This window comes from Osmerus mordax, chromosome 3 (genome assembly GCF_038355195.1).
Source record: "Osmerus mordax isolate fOsmMor3 chromosome 3, fOsmMor3.pri, whole genome shotgun sequence".
Lineage (NCBI taxonomy): Eukaryota > Metazoa > Chordata > Actinopteri > Osmeriformes > Osmeridae > Osmerus > Osmerus mordax.
This window is the reverse complement of record NC_090052.1, coordinates 7,476,820-7,503,472: the sequence shown is the minus strand read 5'-3', so window position 1 is coordinate 7,503,472 and position 26,653 is coordinate 7,476,820. Positions and strand designations below refer to the sequence as shown.

At 42.8% G+C, this 26,653-nt stretch overlaps 1 protein-coding gene across 1 annotated transcript in view; it reads left to right on the top strand.

Annotated features, from left to right (window-relative positions):
- Positions 1-3,225: 3,225 nt before the first annotated feature.
- sh2b1 (SH2B adaptor protein 1) overlaps positions 3,226-26,653 on the top strand; it is an 84,002-nt gene continuing 60,574 nt past the window's right edge. Inside the window, exons 1-3 of the mRNA XM_067230755.1 lie at positions 3,226-3,361; positions 4,271-6,460; positions 7,331-7,432. Of these exons, the coding sequence (XP_067086856.1) occupies positions 4,724-6,460; positions 7,331-7,432 (1,839 nt within the window). The 5' untranslated portion in view covers positions 3,226-3,361; positions 4,271-4,723. The remainder of the gene's footprint in view (positions 3,362-4,270; positions 6,461-7,330; positions 7,433-26,653) is intronic.

Genomic DNA, 26,653 nt, shown 5'->3' with positions numbered 1-26,653 from the left:
TACTGTAGATTTAAAAGACAATTGGACTGTCCTGATCTACCCCTTCCCACCCAAAAGCCCCCCCCCCCCACACCTCTACAGTGACGACTCTCTCCATTCAGGAGTGAAGTTAACAGACTTTTCAAGAGTCAGAACCCCTGCGAAGCAGGTGGGCCGGACTCTGTCTCTCCTGCCACCCTCAAGCACTGCGCTGACCAGCTGTCTCCGGTGTTTACCAACATCTTTAACACCTCCCTAGAGACATGCCATGTGCCAGCCTGTCTCAAGTCCTCCACCATCATCCCTGTGCCCAAAAAGCCAAGGCCAACAGGACTCAATGACTACAGACCCGTCGCCCTGACCTCTGTGGTAATGAAGTCTTTTGAGAGCCTTGTGCTGGCACACCTCAAATCCATCACAGACCCTTTCCTGGACCCACTGCAGTTTGCCTACAGAGCCAACAGGTCGGTGGATGACGCTGTTAACATGGCCCTCCACTTCACCCTACAGCACCTGGACTCCCCAGCATCCTACGCCAGGATCCTGTTTGTGGATTTCAGCTCTGCCTTCAACACCATCATCCCCGCCCTGCTTCAGGACAAGCTCTCCCAGCTGAATGTGCCCGACTCCACCTGCAGGTGGATCACAGACTTCCTGTCTGACAGGAAGCAGTGCATCAAGTTGGGAACACAAGTCTCTGACTCCCGGTCCATCAGCACCGGATCTCCTCAGGGCTGCGTCCTTTCCCCTCTGCTCTTCTCCCTGTACACCAACAGTTGCACCTCCAGTCATCCGTCTGTCAAACTTCTGAAGTTTGCGGACGACACCACCCTCATTGGGCTCATCTCTGACGGGGACGAGTCTGATTATAGGTGGGAAGCTGACAACCTGGTGACTTGGTGCAGCCACAACAACTTAGAGCTCAATGCTCTTAAGACAGTGGAGATGGTTGTGGACTTCAGGAAGAATACAGCCCCACTCACCCCCATCACCCTGTGTGACTCCTGAGTCAACACTGAGTCATTCCGCTTCCTGGGCACCATCCTCTCCCAGGACCTCAAGTGGGAACTGAACATCAGCTCCCTCACCAAGAAAGCACAACAGAGGATGTACTTCCTACGGCAGCTGAAGAAATTCAACCTGCCAAAGACAATGATGGTGCACTTCTACACAGCCATCATTGAGTCCATCCTCACCTCTTCCATCACCATCTGGTACGCTGCTGCCACTGCCAAGGACAAGAGCAGACTGCAGCGTATCATCCGCACTGCTGAGAAGGTGATCGGCTGCAATCTGCCTACCCTCGAGGACCTGCACACCTCGAGGACCCTGAGGCGAGCAAGGAAGATTGTGGCCGACCCCTCCCACCCTGGTCACTCCCTGTTCCAGCTACTTCCCTCCGGCAGAAGGCTGTGGTCCATCAGGACCAAAACCTCACGCCATAAGAACAGTTTCTTTCCATCTGCTACTGGCCTCTTCAACAAGGCCAAGGACTCCCATTGACATTCATTCATTATTTAACCCAGTATCGGATTGCACTATTGCATTACGTTGACCACTCATGCTGCTCAATTCTTATTCTTATTTTTATATATATTTTACTTTATATTTAAATTGTTTTATTCTTAGATTGTTTAGTTCTTAGGAATAGTTAAACTTCTGTACCTCTACTTAATTTAAGATTCGTATATGTTTAGTGTTTGCACCTCCCTGCCACAGTAAATTCCGTGTTTGTATAACATACATGGCGAATAAACCGAATTCTAATTCTGATATCGAATCCTCCTAAACTTAGATTTCAGGATGCCAAATGTATGCTCAATGATCACACGGGCAGAATTGAGCTTCCTGTTAAAGCGCCTCTGCCTTGCAGTCAAGTGGCCATTATCTCTGTAAGGCTTCATAAGTTGAGGCAACAGAGGGTAGGCAGAGTCCCCAATGATGTGCATTCCCTGCGGGACAAGGGACTGAGGATCTTCTTCAAGAAGATGAGCAACTTCCGTGAGACGGAATGCTCTGGCATCATGCCAGCTCCCAGGTTGACCTACACTGACATGGCAGAAGTGCCGCTGACTGTCGCAAAACCCATTGAGAATGACAGAATAGAATTGCTTTCTGTTATAGTACGCCAGGGGATTGTCTCCTTATCGGAATGTGACACCCATCCACTGCACAAACAGTGTTGCGGAAACCTGCAGTGTCAAAACCTACTGTAGACATCTGCAGGCTTTCGTCTTTGGGCCAGGAAATGTGGTGGGCCATGTGTGCATTAATAAGGGAACAAAAATCATGTAGGTGCTTGGCAAGAGTGGATTTAGTTATGCTAAATCTATCTGCAACCCCACGATAGGACTCCTGATTGGACAGTGTCCATAGGCAGGCAAGAACACTGTTTTTGAGTGGCAGTTTAGTTTGTAAAATATTATTGTAATGTGGACCAAGGGCATTTACGACATCCTGCAGAGGTAGAAAGAAGAGGGTTATCACAACAACGTTCAAAAATGTGAAATAGTTACATTTATGTAATATTAGCTACACACCTCCACCTATCCTTTGGAAAGCCTGAAATGGCCTTTAAATTCTGAGGGACTGTAGAGGGGGACGACATCCTCCACAAAATGATAAATTTTTGGAACGACTATAGAAGATATTTTAATCAATATATATAGGTAACTGAAGAAGAAAAGGCTTTTTTTTACACTTTAATTTAATTGTGTTAAACAGAGTTCTTCTACAAAAATATTGGAATGGAAATTATCTCCAATATATCATATAGCATGTAACCTACAGAAAACAATACACAACTAACTCAGTACAAAAAGGTATTTTAACCAGGTTTCTAATACAGACGGTAGACAGAAGTTTTTGGTTGTTGATCCAAAAACAACGGTAACCTTTACATATCAGCATGGGTTAATAGTTTTACTCACCTTCGTTGCTCATTGTACGCAATTTCTTGCAAAACCAAGGGAATTTCGATCGTGTCCAGCTCTTCAGCAATGAAGTTAGCAAACACAACTTGATTGGCCATGACTGACGTCAACGCAGCAAACCACGAGAAGCTGGAATGTCCGACTTCACAGAGCCGTTTTCAACTCCTCCCCGACTGCAAGCGGCTACTCTCGCCGGTCGTTTCATGCAGCCGCAGTCCATGTCGAACGCACCTTTTATCCTGGTCTATTAGGGCTAGCTGAGGGGACCGGAGACACATTCCGATTTTATCGCGAGAGAAAATGGGAACGAAGGACTAGGACAGGAGGCAGCAATATTCATATTTAAGGAACAACAACAACCGTTCTAAAATGATGATTATAATGTAACTAACTGATAATCCAGTTATAACGCAATCGAAGGATTGAAAATACTGGATACTGAAATATAGGTAAAGAAATCAAAATTACACATTGTCAATGCAACATTGCCAGTACGCTGTTTTATTAATAGCTGGTTACACAGGCTAGCTAACGTTAGCTAGCTAACAAACTATGGATTGCTAGAAAATTATGCTAATTAGCAATGTATTGATTCTACATCGTTAGCTAGCCAATATACCGCTAGTTAGGTTTTTAGCTGGCTGTTTACAGTGCAGCCGATGACTCTGAATTATGATAATACCTGAGTAACAATGATCAAAGCTATTAATGCAGCATATTAGTTGTACTGGTTAGCTAGTTTTTATAGCTAACGTTAGCCTCTAGATTATGATATTATAAGGAAGGCGAGTGTTTTGGTAACGTCTAAGGTAAGGGCATCAGTGTAATGTAGAGCAACGTTAGCAATAAAGCTTGTAATATCACACGCTCACCGGTCAGTTATCAAGCTCTTTTAACTAACCAACTAGCTAGCTATCAATCTGCTTGATAGCTATCATTCCCCTATGACTACGGGTAGTCCTAGTGCCTTAGAACTGGCTATCGAGATACGCAGATAACCTGGCCTAGATTAAGCCTTCAAAATATGCATCGACAATCTAGTTAACACTAGAGAGCGTCCCACTTTCTAACAAACCAACTCAGCAATGAACAGCCTATCTTTTCAATTAGCTTTAGCATTCATGCTAACTAGCTTGCTGCGTGATACAATTATACAGATGCTATGATAACGTTATAGGTAACTGACAAGAAAAGTGTCAGGTTTGCCAAAAATGTAGTACAGGTTGAACTGTAGACTGCTATTTAACTAATAAACGGCACCGAACTGATTAGTGTGCCACATTTTCAATGAATGAACCGACTTGCTCCTATTTCTACCTGTAGTTGTAGTGTGGTAATTATTTTGATTTGTTTTACAGGCTGTGATCATGCCATCTCTTGGATATTAATGAAGAGGAGGCGCACCTCTTCTGTTATATATATTTACCCTTGTCCTCCACCCTTACCCTTTCTCTTTCCCCCTGGCATTGTCTAATATTCTAAGACATAAGATTTTGTGACTGTATGAAAATATGTAGCTCAGAGTTTAGTACTACTTTTGTATTTTTAGTCCCTTTTTTTCCACCAGCACTCATGGGTGTTTCGTGCACAAGCGTTTATTTCTGTAGATTTTAAATGCGTCAGAGGTTAGTCTGTGCCAAGCCTACTGGATTTCAGGAGTTCACTCCTATTTAGAAATTAGTTGACCGATGTGTTTATCCCTGTTTTCCCTAACCCAGCCGTGCAATTACTCCAGGTTACCTTTCTAAACCCTCCGTGGTCAATCATCAACCTCTTAGCTAGCTAAACACAGGTACTATCTATCTAGGAGAATGAACGGCTCTCTTTTGACCCCACCTAGCCCACGGCCAGCAAACTCATCTCCCTTGCCCCCCTCCCCCTCTCCTCCGTCTCCCTCCTTGCTGCCTCTCTCTCCACGGCCACCGCAACTACCTCCTCTTGTCACCTCCCCAACCCAGCCTCATCCCTCCTCCCTGTCGGACACACCCACACCCACACCATCCCCCTCACCCTGTTTAAGCTGGACAGAGTTCTGTGAATTGCACGCCCGTGTTGCAGCCGGGGACTTTGCCCGCCACTTCCGGGCTTTTCTGTTGGAGAACCCACACTACTCCCCAGATTCCGCTGCAGCCTTCTGCCGCCGATTCACTGACCGCTTCATCCGCCACTTCCAGAGTGAGCTTGAGGGAATGGTGCCTCCAAGTACTGCCACTGAGAGAGAAGATACAGGGAGCTGGGCCCCCCAGTCTGATGCCACTTCATTGGAAGAGGATGCTGCCTCGCCACCACCGGTGTCTGAGGGAGTAATTCTCCCCACTGGTCCGATCAACCCAGTGCGAGCCCCACCCAAGCACACACCCACCCGCCTGGTGTTGGAGTACCGAGAAGGGGACAGGTTTCAAGACTCTTACGCTCACACACAGATCCTTCCCCCTTCCTCCTCCTCCTCCTGCTCCTCCTCAGTGGGAGGGCATAATGGAAGGCTGAATGACAGGGGCGCCACAGTCAGGCCCTTCCCTGCCGTAGTCCCAGCCAACGGAGAAGCAAGGGCTGAGGAGGAGGGAGACAGCTGGGTGGGGGTAGTGGCTGTTCGGGAAGAGGCAGAGATAGTGGATGGTGAGTTGGAGCCAACAGATGCTTGCTTGGACAATACAGACCATCTTCTCCAAACCGCCACATCCACCACCATGGCTCCTCCTCAAGGCTCGGGCTCCAAGAGCACCTGCGCACCCTCGTCAGGGGGAGGCAACCCCTCCAAAACCAAACTCAAGAAGCGCTTCTCATTACGGAGCGTGGGGCGCAGTGTGCGAGGAAGTGTGAGGGGTATCCTGCACTGGCGTAGCTCATCTAGTGACTCACCTCAAAGTCAGTCTCCACTGCCATCAAGCTACAGCTACACTATGGGCGTGCAGGACGCTGCCAAAAGGAACTCTGGTACTCAGCCCCCAATGCCAACCTCATCCATGCCTGTGTCTCTGTCGTTACCACTCTCCCTCCCCCACTCCTCATCCTCCTCCCTTCCTCCCTCCTCCTCCAGCAGCGCCACCTCCCTTTCTCTGTCCGAGGCAGCACGTGACCGGCGCAGGAGCAATGGTGAGGGAGGTGGGGATAAAGAGAAGTGGAGCCTCCGGCTGGAGAAGCTGCGACTGTCGCGCTCGCCGCCCCCAGTCCTGTCGTCCGCCCCAGCATCTGCTGTGGTCTCACCCACCTCCTCCCTGCCTCCCAGTAGTGCTGTCGCCTCTGCCGGACATCCAAGGAAAGCTGGCCGCCTGGTACGAGAAGGCGGTGTGACTGTCTGCTCATCTATGGATGAGTTCGCTGGGAGCCACACCTTCTCAGGGTTCTCCTTCGGCTTGCTCCACCACAGCACGGACAGCAACAACGCTGTCTCCACGGTTGGGCCTCCACAGCAGACGCTTGCCACTGGGGGCACTATGAGCTGGAGGGGCGGCCGCTGGCACAAGTGTCGGCTGGTCCTTAGAGAAAGAGACAAAGATGGTGGGGAGCGGGGAGAGGAGTACTACCTGGAGTTCTTCATTCCACCAAAAGTAAGTTGAACCTGTCCCTACTCATCGATTTTCATTAGGACCAGACAGTTTTGGTGTTGCATTCATCTGCCTTGCCGTCCAATAATGGAATGTCTCTCAAGATTGTGAATTTTTTTTTTTGTCTATGCTTAGACTCACCTAAGGCCTTTCAATGCAGAGTAAGTAGAGTCCAGGAGAGTATTGAACGTAACTGAAGTATGAGAAGTATAAGTCTCTGAAATTGATGGCTGGGTTGTTTTTCACTCAGTCCCATTCACGGTTCTGAAGCCAGATAAGCAAGTCAACACACTGTCCTGTCTGGCTTAAGTTTATGAGTAGGGTGTGATTTAAAAACAACAAATATGTATTTAAATGCCAGATGAACAAGATTGGTGTAGTGGCATACTACATACGCACTGTATGATTTGTATTTGAATTGTCAGTGAACATCTGTTAATATAAATGAGTAAGAATAGATAGCACTACTTTCCTGGAGTAAAGATGAGTTGAGGCCTGTTTGGGACACAAAATTAAGTAAAACTGATCATGGCCATTTTCAAAGGACATTCTTTTTTCCAAATGGATGTGCAAAAAAGTCAAATCATGAACTCTCACATTTATTAGTATTACACTGACTGCTAAGTGGTGTAAGATAGGGTAGATCATACCATGTAATTTTATTTCATTAATTTTGTTAGAGCTAGAGAGTTTGTCTGACCTACAACTTTTCTTAAGCTGTCAACTGCAATGTGTGAAATTAAAACAAAGTGGTTAGTGCATAGAATGTGTTGATAGTACAGTGTTTACAGATGATCTTATGTAGACATTCTAAATATACATTTAACCGGTGTCTGGTGGTCATTCTTGACCTTTTTTGTGCCCACTTCCTAGTCCTCCAAGCCCAGGCTGACTGTCCAATGCTGCTCCATGGTAGACGTGAGAAGCACCACAGCACTGGAGGTGCCTGACAAGGAGAACACCTTTCTCCTACAGGTCAGACATCATGCTTTCTTACCCTTATCTTTTGTCTGCCACTCCCTCTTACTCTTTCTTTTTCAAATTCTTGTTCTTTAAAACAAAATGTATATAGTTCTCCCAAGTAAAAAAGAAAAAAAAAAAGATAACCAAGTAGATTGTTGAAAGTATACTTAAATTGTGTTAAATTGAAACCGCTTAATTTATACTTACTGTACTGACTGAGTTATATCGGAGATGTGCTTGAATACATACAAAATATATTTTACATGTATTTTTGATTACTTTTGTCTTCCTGTAGCAGCCACCGTTAATGTAATAACTGCCAATAATGTAATACATTTTCTATTCTTAATGTAATAAAGGTTGATAATGTAATAACTTATAAATAATGTGATAACATTTCTGAACCAATAACGTAACAACTTTTTGCCCATTATGTAATGAGTTCTTACATTATTGGCTGGCTATTACATTATTGGCCGGTTAATAAAAAAGTATAAAAATTGTAATAATTGGAGCCGGTAATGTAAAAATACACATATCACTGCATGTTTATGTTTTATTAAGTGTCAGACTTCCATAACACTTACCATTACTGTTGCCTCTTCAAAATAGCTGCTAAAAACCTGACCAATTCTGACTCCTGAATCTTAGTCCTAACTCTGAGAACACACACACACCCACTCTCTCTCCCTCTCTCTCTTTCTCTCTCTCTTGCTCTCTCTTGCTCTCTCTTTGAATTAAGACTGTGTATTTTTTTGTGGACTTATCTCTAGCCTTGCCTTCTTACTCCTTAACCATTTGAGTACTAAATGAAATATGAGCACACATGTTTGTAAACACAGACAATTACTCTTATGTTGTATAATATGAAATCTATGCCTCTTTGAAAATGCTCTTCTCAAATAAAAAACACCACGTTTCTTTCCATGAACGTGTAATTAAAAAACTAATTGATAAATGTAAGCAAATTTAATTGTCATCCTCACTGACGGCGTAAAGTTGCCTATTCCACTACAGTCGAACAAGAGCAGCAGACTGGGTCCTTGATCTCTGTGCTACAGGGACATTAAATTCCCCCTTCAGTGCCTTGAGTATCACATCATAGGTCTCATCTGACATTGCTTTCTGTCAATGTTCTGCACATACCCAAATGATACAGGACAGGATTAAGATTGTTTGCAAAATTCTCATTGTTACATTTAGCAGACGCTCTTATCCAGAACGACTTTACAGTAAGTACAGGGACATTCCCCCGAGGCAAGTAGGGTGAAGTGCCTTGCCCAAGGACACAACGTCATTTGCACAGCCGGGAATCTAACTGACAACCTTCTGATTACTAGCCCGATTCCCTAACCGCTCAGCCATCTGCCCCTGCCTATTTGACATGGGTGCCGAAAGAACAAAGGCCCTGTTACAGCTCTGACATATGAAGTGGGGTTAAATAGTCCTTTATCATTATTGAGGTGCTGCAGTGTCAAACCCTGGTCCTGAAAAACTACAGACGGTACATGCCCCCTTGTCAAATCAGACGTGAGTACTATGGATTCTAAGAGATATCACGTTTGTATAGAATTGATGTGTACTGATTGGAAAGTGGCACCAAGCATTCTACAACCTCATTATTTCCTTCTATAAACTCTAAACTGAGGACATTACATGATTAAAATATATCATTAATTAACTTTCAATGTGTGATAAGGACGACATAAGTTTGCAAACAACTGAAGAAAGCCTATGGTCACATGATGACAACCTGTCAATCAATGGCCTAGTGGTCAGTTATGAGTACTGCTAAATTAAATACATATTTTCAAGAATTAACTGTGTTTGCAAATGTGTGCTCATACTTCATTTGGTACTCAAATATCAAGGAGTAGAAGGCAAGGCTGGAGATAAGTCTACAAACAAACAGTCTTAATTTAAAGAGAGATAGAGAGAGAGTGTGTGTGTCTGTGTTGTGTGTGTTTTCTCAGAGTTAGGACTAAAGGCCGAATTATACTTCTCCGACTCCGTTACGGACAGACGGACGGAGTCGGACGGATTGGTTGAATTTATAGTTCTCCGAAGGCTGAGGGTGCTGAAAACAATTCACCGCTAGAAGAGTAGGTGGCGCAACGTTTTTTTGTAAGTCGTCGTCGAGTGTTTATTTACATTTACATTTATTCATTTAGAAGACGCTTTTATCCAAAGCGACTTCCAAGAGAGAGCTTTACAAAGTGCATAGGTCACTGATCATAACAACAAGATATTTACCTAGGTTATCGAGAAGTCGGAGCAAATGTACAAATTAGCCGTTTCATCAATACAATACGCACATTTTCAGCAACTACACTGCCCAGTTCTCGTCACATTTTAATTCAGTTGCTGATTTACATGTACTGTTTAGCTGAAATATGAATTGTAAAAACTTACAGCAATGGCGGTCAAAGGATTCTGTTCGTCCTGTTTATCACGGCAACCCCGCCCCTGACGCAAGCGGTTCTTAATACGGACCAATCACAGCCAAGGGGTATCCGTAAAATGACGGACGGACAGACGGATAGTCAAGAAAATCAGGAGGTGCACGTAGAGCTCTCCGAGGGGCTCGGAGAGGGCACGGAGAGGGAATTCCTCGTCGGAGAGGGAGTTCCCTGTGTCCGTCTCCGTAAAAACGGAGAAGTATAAATCGGCCTCAGGAGTCAGGATTGGTCAGGTTTTTGAGCAGCTATTTGGAAGAAGCAACAGTAAGGGTAAGTGTTATGTAAGTCTGACACTTAATATAAGTTTAACAAAGTGATATAAGTATATTATTACATTACCGGCTCCAATTATAACAATAAAAAACAAACAGCTAATAATGTAATAGCCAGCCAATTATGTAAGAACATATTACATAATGGGCAAAAAGTTATTAAGTTATTGGTTCAGACATTTTATACAATTATTGGTTCAGACATTTTATAAAATTATTGGTAAGTTATTACATTATCGACCTTTATTACATTAAGATTGGAAAATGTATTACATTATTGGCAGTCATTACATTAACGGTCGTTATTACAATATTGGCTAAAAACAAAATAGGGTTCCTGTGGTAGGAAGGTTCCTCCGGTATTAAAAACAAAACCTAATTTGACACAGTCGTGACAGTGGTGTAGTGGATAAGGCTGGTTGTATACCAGTGAGAGAGTTGTATGTTTTATCCCAGGCTCCTCCAATTCTGGGTTTTTCCTGCATTTAGGAATTTTTGGCGCCCCCAAAAGAGGTTTTAGCGGGCGCCAAGATAAACCAACACCAAAATGATGTGATGAAGAATTTGAAATAAAATAGCATTTACAAATCCTCTCCGAATGTGTTTTTAATAGCAAAATGTTTCAAACAACTGTACAACAAGCAGAACTTAAAATTAAATAAGTTTTTGACTTCCAGCTATTTTACACATGCAACTGGATTTTTAACCAAGCTGCAATGTTTTGACTGTGCCTGAACGATTCGCTCCACTATGAAGCTAGCTCGCCAAAGGCCCATTCTGAGCAAGGAAAAACCATGCCAACTGCTCTTTTTTATAATATTAATAATGTAAAAAAAATAGAGCAATATAATATTATTTATACAACTTACACCTTTAAACATGCATACAAGAGAAATTGACAATTGTTTTGACAACAAAATCAATGCCACTTTAACCTTATGTACTCAGTATGTGCCACACAAAAAGAACATGCTGAATGGCTGCCAAAGTTTGTTCTCTGGGATCTTAGAATGTATCATGCTGCCAATAAACCATCAAGAGTGTTTTCCGATTTTATGCTTGTTCTACCTCACTGCTGACTGCATTGTAAGGTAGTGTGTGCAAGAGTGACATCAGATCACAGACTTTGAGATGACCTCACTCTGTATTACCAGAGAATGTCTAATAGGGGAGAACTGCCACTCTCGGGAAACTTCCGGGTTCTGAACTGGTTGCAGTTCCGCTCAAGTTCCATATGAGGGCGCTAATGGGCGAGTGCAGAATGAATGGAGGTCTATGGAGCTATACCCCTCAAAATCCACTTTTCTCAGGATACATTTTTTTGTCTAGTAATTTGGGGCAATGGGGTGGCCAAGAAGGTCAGATGACCCAGAAGAAACTTTTGACATCCTCAGAAGAGGGTTCAGAGTATATGCAAGTTTGGCGTGAATCCATCAAAGATGTGCTGAAATACAACACAACTTTCTGTTTGACGGCTCTACTGCTTTCGATTGGCTGTACCGGACAAACGGTTTCGAAAATCTAAAATCATTTTGACAGTTTGTGTGAGGATCGCTTTGACTATATACAGCTTGACTACAGGTAGCTAGCGACTGCGGTGTACCTGGCTTCCTTTGCAGTGGCTTACGGTCTCGCTAAACAGAGAATCGGAGACATGACAAGCTCGTCGGCTTTTGCTGGATTCAAACCTCTGACGTTGCCATTGCCAGAGCACCAACTTATCTTAGTGAGCTATTCTCAGTGCTGTAAATCACAGTTCAGTTACTGGGTAAAGATATAAGCAGTTTTTCATGTGGCAAGCGGTTGTCAGATTTGGCCCAAGTTTAAAAAGCTGTAATTCAGTTCTATTTTGACATGTCAAGGTGAATATTTGATATTCACCAAAAACGTTTTATTCATTCATTCATTCAAAATGGCGGTCGCATCAATTCAGCTGGTAACACAATTTAAACGTGTCAGACACGGGATCGCCCCCTAGCAGTTAGATGACACAACCTTTTGTGGACCTCTTTGGAACAGGGTCCCGAGCACCTGTACCAAGTTTGATGTCAATTCAGCAAATATTTCCTGAGATATGATATCACTTTCTGTTTTGGCGGCTCCTTCGCTGACTTTGATCAGCTTTACCGGAAAAACAGTTTGGAAAATCAAAACGCCATGGGATCACTTTTGTGAGGCTTGGTCTGAAGATCATCTGTGGCAATTTTGAAGAAGATTTCGACAATAGTTGTGGGAGGAGTAGCGAAAAAAAGCTTTTCCGTAACATTCAAAATGGTGTAGAATCTACAGTTAGGTCCATAAATATTTGGACATTGACACAATTTATCATTTTGGCTCTGTATACCACCACAATGGATTTGCAACGAAACAATCAAGATGTGCTTTAAGTGCAGACTTTCAGCTTTAATTTCAGGGTATTTACATCCAAATCAGGTGAACGGTGTAGGAATTACAACACATTTTATGTGCCCCCCCCCCTTTTTAAGGGACCAAAAATAATTGGGCAAACTAACAATCATAAATCTAATTGTCACTTTTAATACTTGGTTGCAAATCCTTTGCAGTCAATGACAGCCTGAAGTCTGGAACCCATAGACATCACCAGACGCTGGGTTTCGTCCCTGGTGATGCTCTGCCAGGCCTCTACTGCAACTGTCTTCAGTTCCTGCTTGTTCTTGGGGCATTTTCCCTTCAGTTTTGTCTTTAGCAAGTGAAATGCATGCTCAATTGGATTTAGGTCAGGTGATTGACTTGGCCATTGCAGAACATTCCACTTCTTTGCCTTAAAAAACTCTTTGGTTGCTTTCGCAGTATGCTTCGGGTCATTGTCCATCTGCACTGTGAAGCGCCGTCCTATGAGTTCTGAAGCATTTGGCTGAATCTGAGCAGATAATATTGCCCGAAACACTTCAGAATTCATCCTACTGCTTTTGTCAGCAGTCACATCATCGATAAATACAAGGGAACCAGTTCCATTGGCAGCCATACATGCCCACGCCATAACACTACCTCCACCATGCTTCACTGATGAGGTGGTATGCTTTGGATCATGAGCAGTTCCTTCCCTTCTCCTTCTTTCTTTTTAAGAATGTACCAAACAGTTGATTTGGCCACACCTAATGTTTTTGCTATCTCTCTGATAGGTTTGTTTTGATTTTACAGCCTAACGATGGCTTGCTTCACTGATGGTGACAGCTCTTTGGACTTCATATTGAGAGTTGACAGCAACAGATTCCAAACACAAATAACATACTTGAAATGAACTCTAGACCTTTTATCTGCTCCTTGTCAATGAAATAACGATCTCCCATGAGGGAATAACATACACCTGGCCATGGAACAGCTGAGCAGCCAATTGTCCAATTACTTTTGGTCCCTTAAAAAGGGGGGGGCCACATATCAAATGTGTTGTAATTCCTACACCGTTCACCTGATTTGGATGTAAATACCCTGAATTTAAAGCTGAAAGTCTGCACTTAAAGCATATCTTGATTGTTTCATTTCAAATCCATTGTGGTGGTATACAGAGCCAAAATGATGAAAATTGTGTCAATGTCCAAATATTTATGGACCTAACTGTATATAACTGGGTATGATGTCATAGAGTGCGTTGGACTCGACTTAATCCAGGGAATCCAACATTACCTCATTTTGGAAAATGAGGCATAAGGTTCAAAAGAAACGTGTGTAAACACACCTTCAAGTTTGACCCATTGGTGGCGCTAGAGGGTTTGAATGGGAGACATGAAACCTGGTGAAATTGATAAGGGGACTGGCCCCAAAGAGTGTGCCAAATTTCACAACTTCTGACCATATGGCTCTAGGGGCTGCCATGGAACGGCTCTTAGGGGCTGCCATAGAACCATCCAAGATGGCGCCGATGAAGGCTGCCTCGGTCGTTAGGTGTTCTCTTTTTTGTCTAGTTTTGTCTGTTAATTCAGTGTTCTTCCAAGATTTCCGGGGTCTCTAACAAGAGAAGTACTCCTAAACATCAGGACTACAACTCCTGTGGATTTATTTCCCAGTTTTCTGATTCCAGCGGCATAATTAGTGGGAATTATAGTCAAAGCCACCCTCGACTTTTTCCTAGCAGCGAAAAACAGAGACTTTCATTCATCTCCCGTTTTGTGCTTTATGGAGACATGGCTGAGTGAACTGATCCCAGACTCTGCGCTAAAGCTAGCAGGTTTCAAACTGCTGAGAGCGGATCGTGACCCTGTACTTTCTGGCAAAACGAAAGGCGGTGGTATTTGTTTTTACATTAACAGTGGCTGGTGTGAAGATGTGACAGTGATTCTGCAGCACTGTTCTCCTGATCTGGAATAATTTTCTATTAACTGTAGAGCTTTTTTCTCGCCACGCGAGTTTGCATCCTTACATTTACATTTAGTCATTTAGCAGACGCTCTTATCCAGAGCGACTTACAGTAAGTACAGGGACATTCCCCCGAGGCAAGTAGGGTGAAGTGCCTTGCCCAAGGACACAACGTCAGTTGGCATGACCGGGAATCGAACTGTCAACCTTCGGATTACTAGCCCGATTCCCTCACCGCTCAGCCACCTGACTCCCTGATCCTTCATTCTGGTTGGCGTCTACATGCCTCCGCAGGCTAGCATCAACGAGGCTCAACGTGTGCTCGCCAGCCAGATACTGAGTGTGGAGCATGAAAATCTGGATTCCTTGGTTATTGTGCTAGGCGACTTTAACCAAGGCAATCTCACTCAAGAACTCCCCAAATACAGACAATTCATCAAATGCCCTACCAGAGAAGGAAACACCTTGGATCACTGCTACTCTACAATTAGCAAAGCATACCATGCGGTCCCCCGAGCAGCACTGGGTCACTCTGACCACGCCATGGTCCACCTGATTCCTGCATACAGGCAGAAGCTAAAGCGCTGTAAGCCTGCTGTGAGGACATCGAAACAGTGGACCAGTGAAGCTATGGAGGATCTGCGGGCGTGCTTGGACTGCACTGACTGGGACATGTTCACGACTGCTACCAATAGTCTGGATGAGCTCACAGAGGCTGTGACATCATACATCAGCTTCTGTAAGGACTGCTGTATACCAACACGCACCAGGTTGAGCTACAACAACGACAAACCCTGGTTTACAGCTAAACTCAGAAGGTTGAGGCCGCGTTTAGGAGTGGGGACAGAGACAGTTTCAAGTAGTCAAAGAACAGGTTTAGCAAGGCGGTGAGGGAGGCTAAACGACTGTACTCTGAGAGACTAACACACTAATTCTTTGCAAACGACTCTGCTTCTGTCTAGAGAGGGCTCAGACAGATTACCAACTTCAATCCCAGAGCCCCCCACTCCACTAACGACTCCCGCCTGGCCAACGACCTAAATGAGTTCTACTGCAGATTTGAAAGACAATTGGACAGTCCTGAACTACCCCTTCCCACCCAGGAGGCCTCCCCCTTCCCGCCCTCTACAGTGACGACTCACTCCATTCAGGAAGGTGAAGTTAACAGACTTTTCAAGAGGCAGAATCCCCGCAAAGCAGCTGGGCCGGACTCTGTCTCTCCAGCCACCCTCAAGCACTGTGCTGACCAGATGTCTCCGGTGTTTACCTACATCTTTAACACCTCCCTTGAGACATGCCATGTGCCAGCCTGTCTCAAGTCTTCCACCATCATCCCTGTGCCCAAAAAGCCAAGGCCAACAGGACATAATGACTACAGACCCGTCGCCCTGACCTCTGTGGTAATGAAGTCTTTCGAGCGCCTGGTGCTGGCACACCTTAAATCCATCACAGACCCTCTAATGGACCCCCTGCAGTTTGCCTACAGAGCCAACAGGTCTGTGGATGATGCAGTTAACATGGCCCTCCACTTCACCCTACAGCACCTGGACTCCCCAGTATCCTATGCCAGGATCCTGTTTGTGGATTTCAGCTCTGCCTTCAATACCATCATCCCCGCCCTGCTTCAGGACAAGCTCTCCCAGCTGAACGTGCCTGATTCCACCTGCAGGTGGATCACAGACTTCCTGTCTGACAGGAAGCAGTGTGTTAAGCTGGGAACACAAGTCTCTGACTCCCTTTCCATCAGCACTGGATCACCCCAGGGCTGCGTCCTTTCTCCTCTGCTCTTCTCCCTGTACACCAACAGCTGCACCTCTAGTCATCCGTCCGTCAAACTCCTGAAGTTTGCAGACGACACCACCCTCATTGGGCTCATCTCTGACGGGGACGAGTCTGATTATAGGTGGGAAGCTGACAACCTGGTGACTTGGTGCAGCCACAACAACTTAGAGCTCAATGCTCTTAAGACAGTGGAGATGGTTGTGGACTTCAGGAAGAATACAGCCCCACTCACCCCCATCACCCTGTGTGACTCCTCAGTCAACACTGTGGAGTCCTTCTGCTTCCTGGGCACTATCCTCTCCCAGGACCTCAAGTGGGAACTGAACATCAGCTCCCTCACCAAGAAAGCACAACAGAGGATGTACTTCCTACAGCAGCGAAAGAAATTCAACGTACCAAAGACAATGATGGTGCACTTCTACACAGCCATCATTGAGTCCATCCTCACCTCCTCCATCACCATCTGGTATGCTGCTGCCACTGCCAAGGACAAGAGCAGGCTGCAGCATATCATCCGCACTGCTGAGAAGGTGATTGGCTGCAATCTGCCTGCCCTCGAGGACCTGTACACCTCGAGGACCCTGAGGCGAGCGAGGAAGATTGTGGCCGACTCCTCCCACCCTGGTCACTCCCTGTTTCAGTCACTCCCCCCCGGCAGAAGGCTGCGGTCCATCAGGACCAATACCACACGCCACAAAAAAAGTTTCTTCCCTTCCGCTGTTGGCCTCTTCAACAAGGCCAAGGGTTCATACTGACTTCATGACTCAATGCCCTTAAAACACACTGATTTTTGCACTGCACAATACAATCTTGTACCATTTGTATTTTTTGTAATATTTGTATATTTTTTGTATTTTTATATTGTAAATTACTGCAACTTATATTTTATTTAAATTCTATTGTATAGTTTATTTTAATCTAATTCCACTTAGTATTGCTAGTTATATACCCTTAGTATAGTTAGTCCTCATATTTAAATTTTAGATTCCTATATGTTTAATGTTTGCACCTTCCTGCCAAAGCAAATTCCTTGTCTGTGCAAACTTTCATGGCGAATTAAACCCATTCTGATTCTGATTCATAGACACCAAGAGACGGAAGTTTAGACATAATAATAAATATAGCTGCAATTAGCGATGCGGGTTCCGCCTCAAAATATTATAAACATGTACACTGTAGAAGATCGAGACTTGAACAACAAGAGAGCAAAACTACTTCATGTTTGGCCAACAACAATAGGCTGAATGGGGATTTGAACTCATGAGCATAAGTTTACAAGTCAGTCTCTCTAGCCTCTCTGCTACACACCAACTGTTGAGATTTAATGAATAGAAAGGGTAATTAGCTTTTTATAGGATACTGAAACTCTTCTTGAGTTGATCTCTTTCCAGAATCTCAGTCAATGCACAACTAACAATAGTCATGTGGGCAACGGCGCTAGGCAGAGCTCATGTTCAGCTGTTTGCGAGAATAGCTTGTGGCAGTACAGCAGCCGACTCTGGTCCTATTAAACTACACAACATGCACAATCAGGGTGACCAACAAGATTATATTAACTAACAAACAATAACATTACAAACATCTAACTGAACGAACACAACAACTGAAATCCCTCGCACGGCTGTTGTAACCAAACTATTTTCCACAAGTCTTTGCGTTTTTTGACATGCCGCACTGCATGCTGGGTACCCAAGGGTGCTGACGCTGATTATCTAGCTGTGCTCCGACTGCGTGATATGAGTATTAGTTTTTGGTCAGCTTTGGGACAAAGGTTAAGAAACGGTTGACATTTCAATGTGAAATTGCATGAAATTGCGCATGGTATTTTAGAATGATGTCAGCCTTTTTAACTAAACAAGTAATCAAAATTATGACAAGCCAAAAGATTGTGCCTGGATTCGAACCTGTGACCTTGCACTTTGTAGGACACTGTTTCAACCCATTGATCTACCCTCAAGGATGAGAAAACATGGTCAGTTACTGTACAAAAAAAAGGAAGCCGTTTCTTCTGTAGCACGGATTGTTCGATTCGGCCTAAGTTTAAACAGCTGTAATTCAATGATCTTTTGACAAGGTGAAATTGCGCATGGTACCTCAGAACGATGTCATCCTGTTTAACTAAATATATATTCAAATTTAAGACAGGCTCAAACACTGTGGCTGGATTCGAACCTAAGACCTTATACTTTGCAGGTCACCGTCCCAGCCCAGTGAGATATTCTCAGGGTTGAATGTTGTCATGTTCAGGTACTGCCTGAAAAAGTAAGCTGTTTCTCCTGTGGTAAGCGTTGTTAGATTCAGCCAAGGTTGAAACAGCTCTAATTCAATCATATTCTGACATACCAAGGTGAAATTGTTTATGGTACTTCAGAGTGATGTCATCTTAAACCCTATTAGGTTTGAAAAACCATCATTCAAAATTACATTTGATTTAGTGACACAAACATATTGAGGCAATGTGGACATTTACATAAGTACACCCCTTTCAGCCATTTTGTATTTGATTTAACTGTCTTAAGTAACGTTTTTTGGATACATCCATGATACACATCTGTTCAAAATTTCAAGTCAATTGGAACTTTCGTTCAAGAGAAGAGGAATTTTGAAGGTTTCCCCAAATTATCACTGTACAGGAAAATCCATCATGGCGGACCTTATGGGTCCTTGAGGCTTTTTTGTTCCCAATGGGAAATGAGGCATGTACACCAAGTTTCAGAAGAATTGGAGCAATGGGGTGGAAAGGCCATCACTTTGAAAATCGACTTTAGGGCGTGGCCTGTGGCGTCCCCTACAGTCGAAGGTGTCCCATATTTGGTGTGGACGTACCCACTCGGATGTAGTATCAATGTGCCAAATTAGAAAATTTGTTACATATAACATGTTGAGTTATTGTGGGAGTGGGAGTCATGGGAGTCATGCTGAGCAGTTAGGGAATTGGGCTAGTAATCTGAAGGTTGCCAGTTCGATTCCTGGCCATGCCAAATTACGTTGTGTTCTTGGGCAAGGCACTTCACCCTACTTGCCTCGGGGGGAATGTCCCTGTACCTACTGTAAGTTGCTCTGGATAAAAGCGTCTGCTAAATGACTACGTGAATGTAAATGTCAATGACACGTAAATTATTGTGGCGCAAGGAGAAGAAGATTAATAATAATAATAATAAAACTAACAAATACAATAATAATAAATATAGCTGCAAGCAGCGATGCGGGTTCATCCGCAAAATGGCAAAATATTATAAATAGATCGAGAGTTGGACAACAAGGGAGCAAAACTACTTCATGTTTGGCCAACAACAGGCTGAATGGGGATTTGAACTCATGAGCATAAGGTTACAAGTCAGTCTCTCTATCCTCTCTACTACACACCAACTGTTGAGATTGTATGAATAGAAAGGGCAGAGTATGAGCTTTGGTCAGCTTTGGGACAAAGGTTAAGAAACGGTTGACATTTCAAGGTGAAATTGCATGAAATTGTGCATGGTATTTCAGAATGATGTCATCCTGTTTAACTAAACAGATAACCAAAATTATGACAGGCCAAAAGATAATGGCTGGATTCCAACCAACTACCTTATACTTTATAGGTCACCATGCCAGCCCATTGAGCTATTCTCAGTGTTGAATATTGTCATGTTCAGTTACTGTATAAAAAAGTAAGGTGTTTCTCCTGTGGTAAGCGTTGTTAGATTCAGCAAACGTTGAAACAGCTTTAATTCAATCATATTTTGACATACCAAGGTGAAATTGTTTGTGGTACTTCAGAAAGATGTCACCCTGTTGAACTAAATAGATAATCAAAATTATGACAGGCCAAAAGACTATGGCTGGATTCCAACCTAATACTTTACAGGTCACCATCCCAGCCCATTGAGCTATTCTCAGTGTTTAATATTGTAATCTTCAGTTACTGTATAAAAAAGTAAGATGTTTCTCCTGTGGTAAGTAATGTTAGATTCAGCCTAAGTTGAAACTGCTTGTACATTTCCTATAAAAACGGGACAACGGGATGACTGGGTTGCTGCTGTAAAGAATAACTTTGTCATCGTTTTTTTAAACAGGTTGTTTGGAGTGCCATAACTTGTCATGGAAGGGAATTTTAAATCATGCCTAGCATCAGTGGGAATGTGTCCTGGCTTAGGTTACTGAAATAAATTTGTGCAACAGGCAAGGGATCCACCTGAACAATCAATTTACTTCATTAGAGATAACCAGAGTTATCTCTACCATGCGTAGACTACAAGTATCTAGCTACTGTGGTGAACCTGGCTTGTTTTGCAGTGGTTTACACAGTCTCGCTAAACAGATGATCAGAGTGTTGTGATGGGCTCAAATAAACACGCATTGCTATGTTTTTACAACCAGAGGATTGATCAGAAGACCAGAAACCCTTTTGTCAGAATTTTTTTTTTAAACTATGCCTCTGACTGGTTTTAAACCTACAACCCTTTGCTTACCAGCACAACATCTCAGCCAATTGAGCCATTCCCAGACATGGATTACACAAAACTGGATAAGAAAAAAAGCTGTTTCTCCAATTGCGAGCGTTGTCAGATTTGGTCGAAGTTCAAACATCTGTAATTCAGTCATATTTTGACATATCAAGGTTAAGGTTTGCATGGTACTTCAGGGGAATGTCACCTTAAAATCTATTAAGTTTGAACCATCCTTCAAAAATACATTTGATTTAGTGACACAAACATATTGAGGCAATGTGTACATTTACATAAATACACCCCTTTCAGCCATTTTGTATTTGATTCAATTGTCTTAAGTAACATTTTTAAATACGTCAATGATACATATCTGTACAAAATCTCAAGTCAATTAGAGCTTTGATTCAAGAGAAGAGGAATGTTTAAGATTTTCCAAAATTATCACTGTACAGGAAAATCCATCATGGCGGACCTTATGGGTCCTTGAGGCTTTTTTGTTCCTCATGAAAAATGAGGCATGCACACCAAGATTCAGAAGAATTGGAGCAATGGGGTGGGAATGCCCTCACTTTGAAAATTTGACTTTTGGGCGTGGCCTGTGGTGCCCCCTATGGTCCGATGTGGCCCATATTTGGTGTGGGGGTACCCACTTGGATGTAGTATCAATGTGTCAAATTAGAAAATGTATGACTAGGGACTTTTTGAGATATTGAGGCACAAGGAGAAGAAAAATAATAAGAATAAGAATACCAACAATAATAATAGGTTCCCTCCTACCGGAGGAACCCTAATAATACCAACAATTACAATAGGGTTCCTCCTGACGGAGGAATCCTAATAATAATAAAACTAACGAATACAATAGGTTCCCTCCTACCGCAGGAAGGCTATTTTACAGCATTGCATAGCACAAAGGAAAAAATACAAACGTTAATATAAAAATAGTAAACACGCTTTAGGCTACAAAATTATTTGCTTACATTTACATTTATTCATTTAACAGACGCTTTTATCCAAAGCGACTTCCAAGAGAGAGCTTTACAAAGTGCATAGGTCACTGATCATAACAACAAGATACCCACAAAAACATTGCGAGTAGCCAAAACATGAAGCACACATTGTGAACAACCAAAGTAAGTGCCAAAGGGAAGAACCATAAGAGCATGTAGTTAAACAAGTCACAATTAAACAACATGAACTGCTATAAGTGCAAGTGTACCTGTGAAAAAAAAAAAAAGACAAGCAACAATAATAAAACAATATATCACAGCGAGAACCAAAAATTTAAATCAGTTACCACTAACCACAAGAGCAACAAGTCTCTAAGCAAGAGTCATTGTGATCCTTGAGGAAACTAACATCGGGTCAAGCGAACCATTCCTAAGTACCGTTGTACTCCCGGAACAAGTGCGTCTTGAGCCTTTTCTTGAAGGTGGAGAGACAGTCAGTGTCTCTGATGGAGGTGGGGAGTTGATTCCACCACTGGGGGGCCAGACAGGAGAAGAGCTTGTGTTGGGACCGGGCGGTCTTGAGCGGTGGGACCACCAGGCGGTTGTCTGAAGAAGACCGTAGGTGACGGGTGGGGGTGTAAGGCTGCAGGAGAGACTTGATGTAGACAGGTGCAGTCCCGTTCACTGCTCGGAAGGTCAATACCAGAGTCTTGAATCTGATACGGGCCATGATAGGTAGCCAGTGGAGAGAGATGAGGAGCGGGGTAACATGGGAGCGTCTGGGTAGATTGTAGACCAGGCGGGCCGCTGCGTTCTGAATCCTCTGAAGAGGGCGGGTTGCACATGCTGGGAGACCAGCGAGCAGCGAGTTGCAATAGTCCAACTTGGAGAGGACAAGTGCTTGGACTAGCAGCTGGGTGGAGTGCTCAGACAGGTATCTCCTGATATTCCGGATGTTGTAGAGGGTGAATCTACATGACCGGGAGACCGCAGCAATGCTTGAATTTATAATTGTAAATTTGTAATTTGTTTAAAATAATGAGAAATTGAGGAAAATCCAGCATGGAAGAGCGTAGCCATGCAAGCAAAGATGGTTAGAATGGTTAGAATTGTGAAATGTTTATTGTAAGACAACAGATTAGAGTTTTCAGCCATGTTATAATTTGTTATAGCTAGCTCATTACAAATACTGAACTTCCTGTGATCCCGTAAAAGTACTGTCGAAACCTACATATTATCACTCCTTCCGTGGCAAAGCACTGCAAAGTTGGAAAAATTAAACTCGTGACACACCTGCTGTACCCCATCAAAATCCGTCCGAGTGCAGTAGATTAGCCACAGGGGTGCTGAGTGCCTTCTATTGAAATGAATGGTCTAGAAATGTTAACAAAAACGAATATTGTGAAATGCCATGCTTCAAATTATACCATGATATATATTTTTGGCCATTTGGTCCACCTAGCCCTACTACGCACGCGATCAAATTCCAGGACCCTTCTTTCTTGACTTTTCCTAGATATGTGTTTTATCGTCCAGTATTTTTGTATTTTCAAAAACACACCAGCAAATGTAAGGCTATCTTGCTCATGTTTTGGTTTAATTGTGAATTCTGCAATTCTTTCACCTACTTTTCAAGGCTGCAATTCGCCTTTCTATCAGCAGATATCGCAAGGGTTCCCTTGCACAAGTCTGTCATTCAGACAAATGTTATGCAGCCTAAATAAGATAAGTCTAACAAAATGTATAGTTTATATTAGTGATATCAGGTAAACGCGTTATTAACGACGTTAACGCAAACCCATTTTAACAGCGTAAATAAAAAATCAGCAAGATTAACGTTCTTTTTGGCCTAGCAAACTTTGTCGTTTTTTTCACATGCTTTTGAAACAACCAGTGACGTTAGAAAAACTACAACACCACACCGGATCTAGCTAGACCGGAAACAAAACAACAGGCATGCCGCACACATTTGTTTGGGCTTGTGAGCCGGCTAAAGAGTCGTAGGCTAACGTTACGTTTTTAGCGGATGGCGAGCGCGAGACGCTGAAATGGATGCCAATAAGATTCAGAATGGAAAGTTTACTTTTAAAAAGTTGCCAAATGGTTCCATTGACAAGACCAAAGTGATCTGTGTGTTTTGTCGTTGTGAACTGAGCTATCATCGCAGCACGTGCAGTCTGAAATACCACTTGATGGCCAAGCTCACAGCTGATGCGAATTCTCTGCCCCCTGTCAAAGCCAGGCGATTGCAATGTTGTTTTCAATTTAAAAAAAACATTTGCACTAAGCAAGCCGATCCACTTTTCCACGTTGAAAAGAGCATTAAAATGAGAAAAAATTATGGGACAAAAAGAAATCAATGGACATTTAGAATAGATAAAAATGTGCGATTGATTGCGAGTTAACTATGACATTAATGCGATTAATCGCGATTAAATATTTTAATCGTTTGACAGCACTAGTTTATATATAGCCTATAACTATGAGCAAAATGATGACTGTAAGTGTAAGTGAATTCTATAAAGTGCATTAGCTTCACTACAAATGGGCATTTGTGTACTGATTGGTAAGCGCAATTCTTGTGTCATGACATAGTGGGAACCAAAAAATGTATGGTAAAAAATAGGGCTGGGAATCGATGAAAAAAATTCATCGCACAATATGCTGTGATCAATCGTAATTAATCGCAATTTCCCCAAACTCGTTATCATCATGTAAAACACTGAATTACATCAATTAACACAAGTATATTTGAAATAAAACATTTTATGACATCTCGTGAACTGTAAACAGTCTTTCCTGGGAACTACAGAATAGTAATTCCCATCAAATATATGCAGCAACTTTATAAACAACAAGGTGTTTAAGTGCACGTTGAATATTTAAAGTTTAAACCCTGAAGGTTATCAAAAATACTGGACAGGGCTCTACGCTGACTTTCTTTTGCTGGAGCACATGTTCCCCCAAGTGAAAAACTTTAGGGGCACAGACAACATTTTAGGGGCAAAGTCAGTTTCTGTTTTTAAAAACTTTAAACATTGCATCATTATTAGACTATTGAATGATTTATACAAAATTGACCGGAAACAGGATTGGTTACTTATTTATTCATTACATATTTGTTGGAATGCTGGAATCCAAGTATTACTTGGATTACTCCAACAATACTTGGAAAGACTAGTGATTTTAGAATATTTTTATAATAGTTGTAGGCCGTATAGTATAGAAATTTACTTAAATAAGAAAGTCAATGGGAACTACTTTTTCTTCCGCTGTGTCTGTGCTTATCATGAGTTCATCAGCGGCAGCGTGCCATGCTCTCTCACTCTCACTCAGTGAAAGCACACTCAGCGGAGATTCGAGTGCATTGATGCGGTCATGACTGAAAGAAAAAGAAGCATAATCTGTAGTTATTTCACTCCAGTTAACAACGATGAAGCTTTAAGTGGCATTTGTCAAACAACAATACGCTATTGAGGCAATACCACAAACATGACAAGCATCTAAAAGTTGAACACCCTAAAGAGCACAACGAAGTACAGCTGATGCGAGCAGCTTTTTTTTTTTTTTATAAAAATATTTCATAGAAGTATCGGTATTGATATCGACGATACTGGTCTTGAAAGTACTTGGTATCGGATTGAAAAGAAAATTATTGGTATCGCCCATCCCTAGCTTATATCTCTTTTACTACTATTGCTAATGGAACTGTTTTGTTCTACTACACCACTGATACTACTGTATCTGCTACAGATATTACTATCCCAACTATAATTTCAGCTACTAAAACGAATATTCTACTTCTTCTACTACTTCTACAGTTTAACAGTTCAGCTTTCAACTTCTCCCGCATTGTATTTCATCTCTTAGCATTGTTAGATGATGCAGTTCAGATTCCACACTGCCTCTTTTGTGTGACTCACTCATTTTTGAAATTCATTTCAGCTTGCGGATATTTTCTCATTTCTGTATTTTCAGCAATTTGTAAAAAAAAAAAAAAATCAGCTTTCAGCATTCCAACGCATTTTTTGCAGGAAATGCACTTTCTAGTCATTTATTACTTTTTTGTATTCATTGTAACATTGTTTCAAACTGACTGGCTTGGCCAAGCTTCGTAGCATGGGAGTCTTAAACTTTTTCCAGCTGACATTAACGTTTAACGAGACGGACCAACGTCAGATCGGATAGCAGCAGATGACGCGGAACAAAGATGACAGCCAATCAAGAACATACACCTGAGTGCAAAAAGTCAGGAGAACAGAAGGGAGACAAACAGAAGGGAGACAGGAACACACAACAGGAACGGACCCACACAGAACTGGTGTCCGTAACAGGGAGTATAAGAAGGAGACAGTGATAAACAATATGCTTGAGCACCAAAAATGGGCTCTAGCAATAGCTACCTGATTTTGGGTGTGGGTATAATGAAGAGACACGATTCAAGTTAATGACAGGTTTAATATCAGGCTGGATGTTGATGCCATCAAACTCTTAAAAGAACTCTAGCACAGAAAAGAGAGAACAAAGGAACAGAGAAACAGAAGAAGTATATGAACATCAAATTGGCACCGGTCAAAATTGACTGTGAGATGAAAAGTAGATTTTTGGTGAATATTTGAAACATGCATTCTTGGCTAATTGCTAAGGAAATTTCCAATGTAATGTCTCCCTCTGCTCCTTCAGCGCGCGCGCTGCACATTCTCACACACTCAGCCTTTCCTTTGACACACGCGCAAGCTTGGCGAGACGCATACACAACATTTCAGGCAATTGTGGGCTGACCAAGCCCCCACTCATTCCTTGGCTTGAAGTGAAGGCCCTTGTGGATCTTGATGGTAATGCATTTTAGAAAAAGTTCTCAAAATCCTGAAACATTGATAGTATAGGCCATGAGTAACTACCACACCACAAATGACCCACCACTACCCATAGGAGGCGCTTTGGCCACGCCCCAATTGTCCATTTACAAAGTGATTCCATTTGCATCCCATTTGTCCCAAAATTCTGAAATTCATTAGATATG